The 14492-nt window shown below is 34.6% G+C and overlaps 1 protein-coding gene across 1 annotated transcript; it reads left to right on the top strand.

Annotated features, from left to right (window-relative positions):
- Nucleotides 12248-13223, top strand: LOC107630049 (probable glutathione S-transferase parA). The gene is made up of 2 exons (XM_016333070.2): nucleotides 12248-12714; nucleotides 12829-13223. Exons 1-2 carry the CDS (start codon nucleotides 12397-12399, stop codon nucleotides 13174-13176), a joined length of 666 nt encoding a protein of 221 aa, XP_016188556.1. The 5' UTR covers nucleotides 12248-12396; the 3' UTR covers nucleotides 13177-13223.

Below are 14492 nucleotides of genomic sequence, written 5' to 3'. Positions count from 1 at the left end.
ATCATATAGGCAAAAATATTTTTAAAAAACTAAAGATTAATAAAAAAATTATGAAAAAAAAATTAAAGACACTAGGAGAAAGCAAATCATCGTAAACAAGGGGTGATTCTCCAAGGCGTCAAACTTGGACCCTTGGGTGCCAAATAATACATGAGCGCTGGGCACCAGCTTCCTTGCTCCTTCAAAGGCGCCTAACTTCATAATAACAAAAATACCTTAATGAAAAAGAGAAAAAAAAAAATATACTCACTGATTGGATTACTTTTTACAACTTTATTATTTCTTTGCGAACAACTTTTTTTATTGTTGGATTAAGCCTTTTTTGTACTTGCACCATAGATTTAGAATCTTTCTCCAATAAAATTTTGTACATGCACATAGTGGAATTTATTCTCTTCAAATCGCTGATTGTCCACCCAATGACAATGTTGTTTTCTCTTATTACTCGAGGCAGTCCTTTTTCTTCTACTTTACAAAAAACATTTATTATCATCGAATCAATTTTCTTGGCCCAAGGACTGCTTAATTGAGAGTGGACACACTACAAAAAAAAAGGCCTATGGCCACGCTTTAATGAGGGTGGCGATAGATAAGAGATTTGGCCACTTTTTTTTTTGCCACGCTTCAAAAGTGTGGCGAAAAGCATCAACGGCCACGCTTTTGTATGGGTGGCAATTGGTTAGAGAAACGGCCACGTTTTTTTTGCCACGCTATTTTTTTTTTAATTTAACAAGGCTTTTGCCACGCTTTTAAAGCGTGGTTGTATATTTTGCTATGGCCACGCTTTAAAGCGTGGCCAGATCTGCCCTATCGCCACGCTTTTACAGCGTGGCCATATCTCTACCTATCGCCACGCTTTTAAAGCGTGGCCGTATTTCTCACCTACAGCCACGCTTTTCCAAGTGGCAGTTTGTAAAAAAGCGTGGCAAACAAAAAGCGTGGCAATAGACTGCAAAAAGCGTGGCGATAGAGCAACCGCCACCCTTTGATAGGCCACCCTTTCGAAAGCGTGGCGATAGCTCAAAAAGCGTGGCAAAAAGCTATCGCCACGCTTTTTTCAGCTTTTCGCCACGCTTTAAAAGCGTGGCAAAAGACGTGTTTTCTTGTAGTGACATTAAGGGTTTCAATTCTAGTTTTGGTGGTTCCTCTCTCCTTAGTGCTTTTTGAAGGTATCTTCTTTATAGGCAACTTATCTTTCGACTTTTCTTTTCCTTCAAAACTTTAGTGTTATGGAAAATTCTCAAGGGTCCTTCCATAAAAAACTTCTTGAATCAATGAGTTAATTAAATTAATCTTCATATATCTCTTTGATTTACTAGGGTACAGACTCCTTGCGTTGATTGCCACGCATTCTTCTTTAGGATTTGGCATTGTATCACTTGAAAAGAAATTTGTTGGTTTCTCTGTCAATTAATTGGCAATCTGTTCCACTTGCAATTCTAAATTTTTTATGGAGATTTTTTGGTTTTTGAAGTTTGTTTTTGTCTCTTATATGAAATTTTAGGTTTGTTAAACAAACTTAGCAGTGGATTGAGATAGTTTCTCCATAGCAAGCTCAAGAGGATTTTGGAATTGTATTGGATTTACTTGCTGTTGGTACAGAATGTATCCTTGTCCTTGATTCTCAACCAAAATTAGGACAATTTCTTCATCCAGGGAGATATGGGTCATTCTCTAGCCTTAAAAAAATATCTCATGTAGTTTACTTGCTCAATGATGGACTTGAATAACTCACACTTTTCATTCTTATACTCTCCTCCACACAAGTCACACGTAGTAACTTGTGTTTCAATGGCTGAGGCTTGCATTTGTTCTATTTGTTTTATGAGTGAGGAAATTTGTTGCAACATGAGTTTGTTTAGTACTAGCATTGTATCTATAGTGTTCAATTCTATCACTCTCTTGTACACACAAACAAAAGGAGATAAAATGCACCATGTGTAACTGATAAATCACTATTTTATGATTTATCTTGTGCTCAATTGAGTGGTTTTTATCAATTCTTCACCCACTTATTCATATAATTTGCATGGTTTTACAATTCCTTCCTTATTATGTGATATATGTGAAAACATGTTTCCTATGCCTTAAAAATGTTAATTTTAATTATCCTTTATTACCATTCGATGTCGTGATCTATGTGTTAAGTATTTTCAGGCTTTATAGGGCAGGAATGACTTAGATGACAGAAAGGAAACATGCAAAAGTGGAAGGAACGTGTAAAATGAAGTTTTGAAAGAAATGGCAGCGACGCGCGTGCATGGACGACGCGGACGCATGACAAGGAAAACTTCCAAATGACGCGCACGCGTGACCTACGCGTACGCATGACAGACGCCACGTGCAGAAAGTTGCAGAATTCGCCCCCAGCGATTTCTGGGCCCTTTTTCGGCCAAAATCCAAGCCCAGAAACACATAATAGAGGCTGGAGAATGAGGGAATCAAATCATACATTGAAAATTCATTGATTACAGACAATTTAAGGTTTTAGATGTAGTTTTCTAGAGAGAGAGGTTCTCTCCTCTCTCTTAGGTTTTAGGAATTAGGATTTCTATTAGTTTTAGGTTTATCTCTTCTCAATTCCAGGTTCAATGTTCCTTTAATTTAATTTCTCTTCTACTTTCAATTACTCTATTACTTTAGTTCGTTTATTTTCCCAATTTGGTTTATGGATTCCTATGTTTAATTTGATTTTCTATTTAATACAATTTGAGGTATTTCAGATTTATGAATGCTTTCTTCAATTCATGTTATTGATGCTTTTAATTTAATTTAAATTTCTTCTCCCTTTGCTTTGGTTAAGTAATTGGTGACACTTGAGTTATCAAACTCAGCTGTTGATTGAAAATTAGAATTTGCTGATTGATTTGGATCCCTCTAAAGCTAGTCTTTCCAAAGGAGTTGACTAGGACTTGAGGAATCAAATTGATTAGTCCACTTGACTTTTCTTTATTTAGTAAGGGTTAACTAAGTGGGAGCAATAAACAATTTTCATCACATTTGATAAGGATAACTAGGATGGAATTTTCAGTTCTTATACCTTGCAATGGTTTTCATGATAATTAATTTACTTTCTTGTCAATTTATTTTCCTGTTCCTTATTTTAAAAATCCAAAAATATACCTTTTTCCATAACCAATAATAAATCATACTACCCTGCAATTCCTTGAAAGACGACCCGAGATTTTTCAATACTTCGGTTATAAATTTTATTGGGTTTTGTTACTAGTGACAACCAAAACTTTTACAAGAAAGGATTTCTTGTCGGTCTAGAAGCTATACTTGCAACGAGAACTTAATTATGAAAATTCTAGACCGCGCGAGAGTTCTGTTCGTCAGTAACACCCTAATTACCCTAAACCTTACCTCATGCTGTAAAGCAAAGGTTAATCAAAGGTTACGATAATTCTAAGGCTTATACATAAATATATATAGAAGGAATAATAATTCTAGAAGCCCGATGAAGAAAATAAGCTCAAATACGAAATTATAAGCACGAACATTCACACGAGGCTATGAGCGTAAAAGACAAGATCCACCATGTAAGATAACAAGATATATGTAGTTATATAAGAGTATAATAATCATAAAATACTAGTATAAGCCTGCGGAGTTTAGGCCGACTAGTTAAATACTGATATACAGAGTTTTGAAAGTAAAACAGCTTATACAGTATCTCTCTCTCAAAGTAAGCCTCTAAGGAAAAATAAATACAAAAGCGAGAGAAACTAAACAAAATACTCAAAAGAGACTTCAAGACAGGATAAAGGTCCTCCGCTCTGTCACCACCAAAGCAACTCACCGAGGTGGGTTGCGACCTGCATCTAAAAAATAATAACAAGTATGGAATGAGAACCGGAGGTTCTCAATATGGTAACAGTGCCTAGTAATGTAAGATATAAGACCCCGCGACACCAGAGGCAATCCTAGAGCTTCATATCAACACAAGATTCAAGCTTAAAGCATAACTAAAATTAAAACCATAACTTTAAAACCTTTATAAAATAGGGTAAACTATCTTAAGGGATCTCTAAATATCATATCACCGTTGTCCCACAGCCTTCACCAGCCTAACCGCCATGCGATCCCATCGCCACCGCCTACTGATGAATCCACATTTCATGGTATTTATTTACTCTAATTGGGTGGATTTCATCAACTTTTCTTGCATTTATTCAATGAAATAGCTTGATTTTGTAAATTCTCCATAAATTATGCTCAAAAGTGAAGACATACTTTTTAATCCCTTATTTGCTAAATTTTATTCACTTTAATTCCATTTGATGCCTTGATGTATTTGTTGAGTGATTTCAAGTTTACAAGACTAATATGGATTGAAGAAGTGAGGAAAAAGCATGCCAAAGTAGAGAAATCATGAAAAAATGAAGTTTGGAGCTTTTCAGCAAGTGTGCACACGCACAACCTTATGTGCGTACGCACAAGTAGAAAATAGAAAGTGTGTGTACGCACACGTCTGTGCGTACGCACAAGTCCCAGCACGTGACCTCATTAATGCAATTCCCTGGCAGCGAATTTTGGGCCTCCAAAATCCAATACAACTCATTTCTAAAACTATTTTAACCCTAATCCAAGAGGAGGCAAGGGGGGAGCAATTAGGTTTAGATTTTTCTATGTTTTTGTCTTAGTTTTCTAGAGAGAAAAGCTCCCCCTTCTCTCTAGAATTTAGGTTTTTTTAGTTTAATTTTCTTTAATTTCAGTCTTTAATTCTTGTTTTAATGTAGTTTCATTTATGTTTTCATGCTTTATTGTCTTAATTCTCTTAGTTCTTCTTCTTAATTTCTCTTTTATGTCACTTTTACGTTATGAACACTCTTGTTGACTTTAATTTCATTTAATGCAAATTTATCTTTCCATGTTATTATTGCTTTCTTTAGTTGTTATTATTATTTTCTTACATTTTGTAGCTTTAGATTTTATTTTGATTGCAATTTAATATGCTTTTATTTTCATGTACACCAAGTCACCAAGTGTTTGATAAAAATGCTTGGCTTAGTTTTTCCTCACTCTTGGCTTGGAATTGAGAACTTTGGTGATCGTTGAGTCATTGATATCCATTCTTGATTGATATATTAGAGTAGTTGGTTGATTTGGTTTCCACTAACTCTAAGTCTTCCATTAATAGAGTTGACTAGGACTTGTGGATTGAAATCAATTATGCCTATTTGACTTATCCTTGATGTTAGGGTTGAATAAGTAGGATTAAATCTTCATAATCATCATATGTTTGTGGTCAATGGCTAGGATAGGTAACCTTAACTCTCAATCCATGCCAAGTGGTTTCTTAGCATTTAAATTTCCCTTTTCTTTGATTAATTGTCTTGAGTTTAATTGCTTGGATATTTAGTTATTGCATGCTTATTCAATTCCTTGCTATTTACATTTCTTGCCTCTTGCAATAAACCACCATTCCATCATAGCCAATAATTGAGCACCTCACTTGCAACTCCTAGGGAAGACGACCCGGAACTTCAAACTCCCGGTTTATATTTGTTTTGAATTGTGACATCTTTTGATTTAAACTTTGAATGTGAGAGTTCATTGTTGGTATAGACTATGCTATTAACGAAGTGATTCTTATTTGGATTAATTCTAAACCAGCAATAACTCTCTCAACACCTACCGAGCCTCCTCAATCCAGTAGAAAGCACAAATAATTACATACAAGTAATACACAAGAAATAATCAAGTATAGTAAGTAAATCAAGAAGCAATTAGGTATGTTATACAAGTAGGCATAGTATGAAAGTAGATAAAGCAAGAAACCACATAGAAAATACACATGATGAATGTCTATCCTATTGGTTGTGATATCACATTGTCGGTTCAACTGCCAACCCGACACATCTCCATGGAGATGTCGCCCTTCGGAATCATAATGGGAACCCCCGAGATATGGTGCTCGGAATACCGTCCAAGATTTTGTGTCTGCACACTCTAGTGATCCGAAGGGATGCGAGCGGGATACTCTTGCCACGGACCTCACATCTCAACATAAGCGGGACTAACCACCGCCCTTACGCCGCCGCCGCGACCTCAACAGGCGGGATCCAAACGCCGTCCCTGCTAGGCGCATAGCGTTCAACAATCTCAGTATAAAATAATGGAACAATGGTTTTCATAAATAATTTTTCAGCGCATCAGTAATCCATCATTACTCTTCGAGTCCTAGACTCATCTCAATCATACTCAATTCATAATTCCACCAATTATCATGTCAATTGTTATTACAGTATTCCACCATCTCACCCAAGTTATCCATCCACAATACACCAGAAACTTAATTCTCTGTCTTCTAAACTTTTTATAAAAAATACCGAAATAAATTCACCTAGGACCTTCTCTATGTTTTGACATCCAAAAATAAGCCAAAAAGTCTTAGATGAGTGTCACAGAAGTTTACAAAATTTTCCAAGAAGGTGAAACAGTTAAAAACAAGATTTTTATTGGAAAACAGGGCAGTGTGCGTACGCACAGGAGTGTGCATGCGCACGCCCAGGAGAATTTTCAAGATGTGTGCGTACGCGCAGGAGTAAAATTTTTCAATTCTGTTCGCTCGCACAATGCGTGCGAACGCCCTCAACAGATTGCACCTTCCAACGTGTGCGTGCGCACAAGGCGGTGCGTGCACATATCTTGCAATACTTCGTTGGGTGTGTGCCCAATAGCAGCCACATCCTTATATGTGCGTGCGCACAAGTGTGTGTGTGCGCACGTTTTTCAAAAATACACAGGGTTTATGTGCGCACAAGGCTGTGTGTACACACAAGTTAAAATTTGCCATTGATCATAGTACGCGCACAGCAGTGTGCGTGCGCACACAAATTAGAAAGCACAAATTCTTTAACATCACAGAATTCATATTTCTGACACAAACTTCCAACGATCATATCTTTTTCTATAAAATTCAGTTTCCTTCAAAATCTATATCGTTTTAAAATTTTTTGAATTATCTTTAATTTGATATAAAAATCGTTCAATTTTAAAAACTGCAACTCAAGATATGATTCGTCAAAATTCACTAAAAATCTATTTTTATCAAAATTTACTAAGTGCTCAAAACTTCAAGATTTACAACCAAACCAAAGCCTAGTCCATCTCACCATAAAACACTACTAAATATTATACTTTACCCTTCCATCACATTTCGACCAATTCAATACCTCTATCAATCAATTCCACCTTTATAACCCAACAATTCTATAATTTGCATCTCAATAATCAATATTAACAACATGCACTAAATTCCATTACTCATAAGCTTCATTTATCATACCTCTTCATAATTTTTATCTCAACACATCAAAACCATCACAAGCATTAACATCATCACACATTATCAATTTAACAACACCATCATGCAATCTCAAATCCAACAATCAATTCAATCCAAACCAAACCTATCCTATGGGTCACTAGCCTAAGTATCCAAAGATATTATATATTACATAGAAAAAACCGAAACCATACATTGGCTGATTTTCAATATGTACAAAACACCAATTTGAGTCCAAGCAAGCTTCAACTCACCAACAAGCCACCAATTCAAGAACCAATGCTCCAAATTAACTCCAACAAGTGCAAGAACTTAACTAAAACCATACGAATTTTCATAAATCAATACCTAGGGTTTTTAAATACAGAAATTCACAAAGGCAAAGAGTTTCCTTACCTTGTCTGATGGTGTTTGGAGACATAAACCACCAATAGCCCAACCTTAGAGACCACCTAATCAATTAAAACACAAAGATTCACTCAAAACCAACACCCACATTTTTGAATTTCTTAGGACAGAGAAGAGGAGAGAAAATTTCGAGATCTTACCTACACAAGTTAGATAGAACTAACGGGCTTGGCGAGAGCTTCGCGTAGCCGCTGACAACACACAAATCGAAGCACCGTAACTCGAGATATGGCCGCCGGAAGTTGTATGTGAATAGTAACTTACTCTCCCCTTTCACTCTCAACTCATGCAGCTGCACACTTGTGCTTTAGTGTGTGTTATGAGCTGAATGGCCTTCCTTTAAGCTTATATATATGTTGGGTTTGGGCCCAACTTGGGTCTATTCTAACCTGTTAGCATTTTTGGTCCGTTTGCCCCCCAACTTTGGACCAAACCTTTAAAATTTGTATCCGATTTTTAAATTTAATTATTTTTCTAAGTTTTTCTACTATTTTTACTTCTCTTACACAGTACCGGACAGATTTAAGCCGGTACTACCGGTTAATTTACCAGTACGTGTTTTTATGCAATTTTCTGCAAAATATTACATTTTCCGACTCAGAAAAATCTATTAAGTCCAAATATCATATTTATATTTTCTAATTAATATTCTAAATTTTTGGACCCAATTCAGACAATTAAATTATTATTATTTAAAGTTAATTAATCAATTAATTAATTCGCAATTCTTACATTCTCCCCACCAAATATAAATTTTAAAATTACTAAATGTGTCAAGTTCTAAAATAATAATAATAAAAATTTTTATATGATACTATGTACAATACTTCTTGGAAAAATAATTTCAATCAAGAAAATAATTTTACTGTGCATAGACTTCTACTCATTTTATTATTATTATTTGTCTTTGAAGAAAATGGTAAGGACATATAGTGAATATGTTTGCCTTGCTAATAGTACAAGTTCGTATACCATTCTCAAAAGTAATATATATTTTACACATCTTGTACCAAAAGAAGAATATGTTAATACTATTATTGGTTCAGTAGCCAATGTGATAGAAGACTCCGGAAGAGCAATAATTTTATTTTTCGGAGAAACAAAATTCATAATAAATAATACACTGCTATTGTCTACCAAGTCTCTAAGGATCTTGTTGAGTTTTAAAGATATTCGTCAAAATGGATATCATATTGAAATAATGAATGAGGAAAATTATGAGTACTTATGTATCACAACTCATGATTCAAATAAAAAGGTTATGTTAAAAAAGCTTCCCTCACTTTCATCCGGGTTATATTATACTAAAATTAGTGCAATTGAATCACATGTCATTGTAAACCCGAAGTTTACCAACCCAAATGAATTTATAATTTGGCATGATCGATTGGATCTTCTAGGAACAACCATGTTGTGGAGAATTATTAAAAATTTTCATGAAAATTCACTAAAGAACTAGAAGATTCTTAATCTAGTGAATTTTGTTGTGCTGCATGTTCTCAAGGAAAACTAATTTTAAGGTCATCACTAGTAAAGAGTGAATTTGAGTATCCTGAATTCCTAGAAAGGATTCAAGATGATATATGTAGATATATTCATCCACCATGTGGATTTTTAGATATTTTATGGTGTTAATAGACGCATCTTCGAGATGGTCACATGTGTGCTGATTGTCTTCTCGCAACCTAGCGTTTGCGAGATTACTTGCTCAAATTATTCGATTAAAAGCATAGTTTCTAGAAAATTCAATCAAAGCAATCTGTCTTGATAATGTTGGAATAAGCGTTGAACATCCAGTAGTTCATGTTCACACACAAAATAGGTTAGCAGAATCACTTATTAAATGCCTCTAGTTAATTGTTAGACCCTTACTTATGAGAATAAATCTCCCAACCTCGGCTTAGGGCATGCTATTTTACATGCCGCAATATTTATTCGTTTGAGACCAACACATTACCATCAATTCTCTCCTATGCAATTAGCTTTTGGCCAGCAGTCAAATGTTTCTCATTTAAGAATATTCAGGTGTGCAATATATGTTCCCATTGTACCACATTCTCACACCAAAATGGAACTCCAAAGAAAATTGGGGATATATGTTGGATATGATTCTTCCTCTATAATGAGGTATCTTAAAATACGAATTGGAGATGTATTTAAAGCTCTATTTACAAATTATCATTTTGATGAATCAAAATTTCCAATATTAAGGGGAGAGATAAGCTTCCTAAGAAAGAACTTAATTAGAATGCATCATCCTTGATCCATTTAGATCCTCGATTAGGGCAATTTGAACTAGAAGTTCAAAATATTATACATTTACAAAGAATAGAAAATGAATTGCCTGATGCATTTTCTGATACGAAAAGGATAACAAATTTTATATACCAGCTGAAAATGCTCCAATTCAAATTGATGTCCCAAGCAGACAAATGGCCACCAAAATAAATTCACGTCAGAAGCGTGGTAAGCTTGTCGGTTCCAAAGACAAAAATTCTCGAAAAAAAGAGATAAAATCTCGATAAATTATGTCTTTACAGGAGAAAATGGGACCGAAATAAGACAATTGTCAATGAAATATTTACATATAATGTGGCATTAATGTCATGCATGAAAGTAAGGATCTTGAGTCAAGAACAGTCGAAGAATGTCGACAAAGAAAGGATTGGCCAAAATAAAAAGAAGCTATGAAGGTTGAGTTAGACTCACTTGCAAAATGTGAAGTTTTTGGACTTGTAGTCCGTATACCAAAAGATGTAAAACTTGTTGGATACAGATAAGTATTTGTGAGAAAACAAAATAAGAAAAATGAAGTTGTACGCTACAAAGCTCGACTTGTGGCACAAGATTTTTTACAAAGGCCCGGTATAGATTCCGAAAAAATATATTCCCATGTAGTGGATGCAATAACATTGCTTTATTTGGTAAGTTTGTCTGCATACTATAAACTACATATGTATTTAATGGATGTGGTAACAGCCTATTTATATGGATCATTAGATCGTAATATCTATATGAAAGTTCCTGAAAGATTAAAGATATCTAAATCATCCACTGAATATTCACAAGGATTATACTCAGTCAAATTGCAAAGATCTTTATATGGTCTAAAGCAATCTGGATGAATGTGGTATAATTGTCTTATTGAGTATCTGGTTAAAAACGGATTCAAGAATGATGATATCTGCCCATGTGTTCATAAAAAAAATCTACATTTGGATTCATTATAATTGCTGTGTATATTAATAATTTAAATATCATTGGAACCCCTGAAGAGATTCCAACAATTATAAAAGCTCTAAAAGAAGAGTTTGAGATGAAAGATCTCGAAAAGACTAAATTTTGTCTCGACCTACAGATCAAACATACAAAAAATGAAATCTTTATTCATCAAACAACATACACAAAAAAGATCTTGAAAAGATTTTATATGGATAAGTCACATCCATTAAGTACCCCAATGATCGTAAGGTATTTGGATGTGGAAAATGATCAATTCCCTCCTAAAGAAGAAAATGAAGATATCCTTAGTCCTGAAATACTATATGTTAGTGCCATTGGAGCACTAGTGTATCTTGCTAATAATACACGACCTGACATATTATTTGCGGTGAATTTACTAGCAAGGTATAATTCCTCTCCAACATGAAGACATTGGAATGGAATCAAACAAATTTTTTGATATCTTCAAGAAACAGTTGATATGGGTTTGTTTTATCCATATGAATCCAAGTCACAATTAGTTGGCTATGTAGATGCTAGATGCTTCTCTGATCCACACAAAGAAAAATATCAAACAGGATACATATTCACATATGGTGGTACAGCTATATCATGGAGACCCACGAAACAGACAATAGCAGCAACCTTCTCTAATAATGCTAAAATACTAGCGATATATGAAACAAGTCGCGAGTGTTTTGCCTCAGGAGTTTGATCAAATATATTCTGCCATCATGTTGACTAATTGATCATAAGATAGCTCCAACTGTCTTATTTGAAGATAATACAACATGCATTGCTCAACTTAAGAGTGGATACATCAAAGGCGATAGAACAAAACATATTTCTCCCAAATTCTTCTTCACTCATGATCTTCAAAATCAAGGAACAATTGATGTCCAACAGATCTGCTCAAGCGATAATATGACAGATTTATTTACGAAGTCACTTCCGAAATTCTCCTTTGAAAAATTGGTATATCAGATTGGGATGCACCGATTTCGAGATATAAAATAATATCGGCAAGAGGAGGAGGCTTTACTATTTTTTTCTTGGTATTTTTTTTTTGGATTTTTCTTGATAAGATTTTTAATGAAGCAGTCCCCATTACAAAAGATATTATACTCTTTTTTCTTTACTAAAATTTTTTTCAATAAATTTTTTTAATAAAATTTTAATGAGACATAATCTCACATTGTTTAATATTTTTATTGTCTACTTATATTTTTTCTTTATAAATATCGGGTGGTTTTTTCTCAATTTTAAGCCTAGAGAATACGTGTAAACACTAAACACGAAGCATCTGTAATCTAGTGTGTACAAGGAAGAACGAGAAGCTCCCAGAAAATTACACAACCTTCACTCTCCAATTGCCACCTATGTTATAAATAACAGACTTGTTCAATAGTGGAGAACTAGCTAGCATCTTCGGCAGACTGAACCTTGCAAATAGCCTCAACTTGAGAGCAATAATGGCTGACGAAGTGGTTCTACTAGATTTCTGGCCAAGCCCATTCGGCATGAGGGTCAGAATAGCTTTGGCGGAAAAGGGGATCCACTATGAGGGTAGAGAAGAAGACTTGAGCAACAAGAGTCCCCTTTTGCTGAAGATGAACCCTGTCAACAAGCAAATCCCTGTTTTGATTCACAACGGAAGACCAATCTCCGAATCACTCATCATTGTTCAGTACATTGATGAGGTTTGGAGCAATAACAAGTCCCCTTTGTTGCCCTCTGATCCTTACCAGCGAGCCAATGCAAGGTTTTGGGCTGATTATATAGACAAAAAGGTTGGTTCATATACAACTTTATTTTGTTATTTTCTGGTATTGATTTTATTTTTCAACTTTGATGGAGATTACATTTATGAATTCATGACATTATTACTGTGTGAGATGTTTTAGATTTACTCAACGGGGAGATTGGTGTGGGGAACGACAGGGGAGGTTCAAGAGAAAGCAAAGAAGGAGTTGAGGGAGAGCTTTAGGGTGCTTGAGAAAGAGTTAGCGGAGAAGACTTATTTTGGGGGAGACATGTTTGGTTTGGTTGATGTGGCTCTCATTCCCTTCTACAGCTGGTTCTATACTCTTGAGACCACTGCCAACTTCAGCATCACTGAGGAATTTCCCAGGCTTGTGTCTTGGGCCAAGCGCTGCATGCAGAGGGACAGCGTTTCCAACTCCGTTCCTGATCAGTACAAAATTTATGACTTCCTTTTGGACCTTAAGAACAAGATGCACTCAATTCAATGATCACCATCCATACATTCATTACTGTAAAATATGCATCAGCCATAAATCAGTTTATCATTTTAAAATGATGAGTCAATTTTGCTTTCGATTCAAACAAATGTTTTTGTTTTCGTCTGCAAACGTTTAAAAGTTCTGCTTCTGATGTAAGATTTAGTTCAATGCGTTGTATGTTCGCGTTAAGGATTCTGTTTCTCTGGCTAATTCTCCCTCTTAGCTTGATGTTAATAATAGTTTTACCCACTTTTAGTTCTGTGCAGAAAGATATATATTGATGGATTTTTCTATGTTGCAATCCCTTCAAATAAATTAAAGGGTAAAAAATGTTTTTTATCTTTAAAATTTTAAAAATTATTTAAAATTATATTTAACATTTAATTTATTTTATTTTTAATATTTCAATAAATTTTAAATTTATTTTCTCTTATCAAATTTTTAATAGTCAATTGTTTTAATTTTATGTTTAATTAAAATTCTAATTTTAATCCTATCCCACTAAAAAACCTTAGTCTGATTGGCTGACTCCAAACCGATTCCTCCCTCAATCCCACCTTCTATCATCTCATCTTTATTTTGTGTTACTTCAGTTACCACCTCCTCTCTAGCATCAACCTCCTCAACAAACAACAACGAACATTAACAATTATGGGTGGCAGACAGTCCAGACACGCATGCCCGGCTCGCCAAAAGAGTCCGTCTCGTTCTGTCAAAATTTCGCTATTTGGCAGACTAGTTCTTTTTTTACGTGTGTCTATTTAGGCGATCACAAATTTTTATTTTATTCTATCTAACGACGGATTGGCATGGTGGACAATGTTTCAAATTCAATTATTATCTTAAATTTAAAAATTTGCTGGACAAGTCCGTTCCGCTCTGCCTCGCAGAAACTTGTCAAAATCCGTAGATTAGATGGTGCGAGTTAGACAGTCTTTTTTATTATAACAGTTTTAAATTTCTAATTCGATCCGTCTTTTTTGACAAATTAGCGAGCCGGCCTGACAAGTTTCGGCCTATTTATCACCAACACTCACATTCTCACAGTCAGTATCACTAAGAACAGGTCCAAGTTAAGAAATAAGGGGGCACTTGCCCCATAGAATGTAAAAAATGTATAATTATATATAATAAATATAATTGTTCCATTGTTATATTATTTTTGTCTTCACAGTCAATTATAAATTATTATATAATCTTCGTCTCCATTTTATTTTATCTTGTTAAATTTAAATTGGTAACAACAATAAAATAAATAAATAAATTGAGTTAATAAAAAATTAACAAACAATGATAATACAATTTCTGAAACCGACTACCGACTA

This window comes from Arachis ipaensis, chromosome B03 (assembly GCF_000816755.2).
Source record: "Arachis ipaensis cultivar K30076 chromosome B03, Araip1.1, whole genome shotgun sequence".
In the NCBI taxonomy this organism is placed as follows: domain Eukaryota; kingdom Viridiplantae; phylum Streptophyta; class Magnoliopsida; order Fabales; family Fabaceae; genus Arachis; species Arachis ipaensis.
Note: the sequence above shows the minus strand (reverse complement) of the source record. Positions and strands in the feature narration are given on the sequence as shown.

What these genes read in the sequence shown, in the direction of transcription:
- LOC107630049 (XM_016333070.2), top strand. Translation starts at nt 12,397, where the DNA reads ATGGCTGACGAAGTGGTTCTACTAGATTTCTGGCCAAGCCCATTCGGC. An exon ending in CTGATTATATAGACAAAAAG is followed by an intron (nt 12,715 to 12,828) that starts GTTGGTTCATAT and finishes GAGATGTTTTAG; the next exon opens with ATTTACTCAACGGGGAGATT.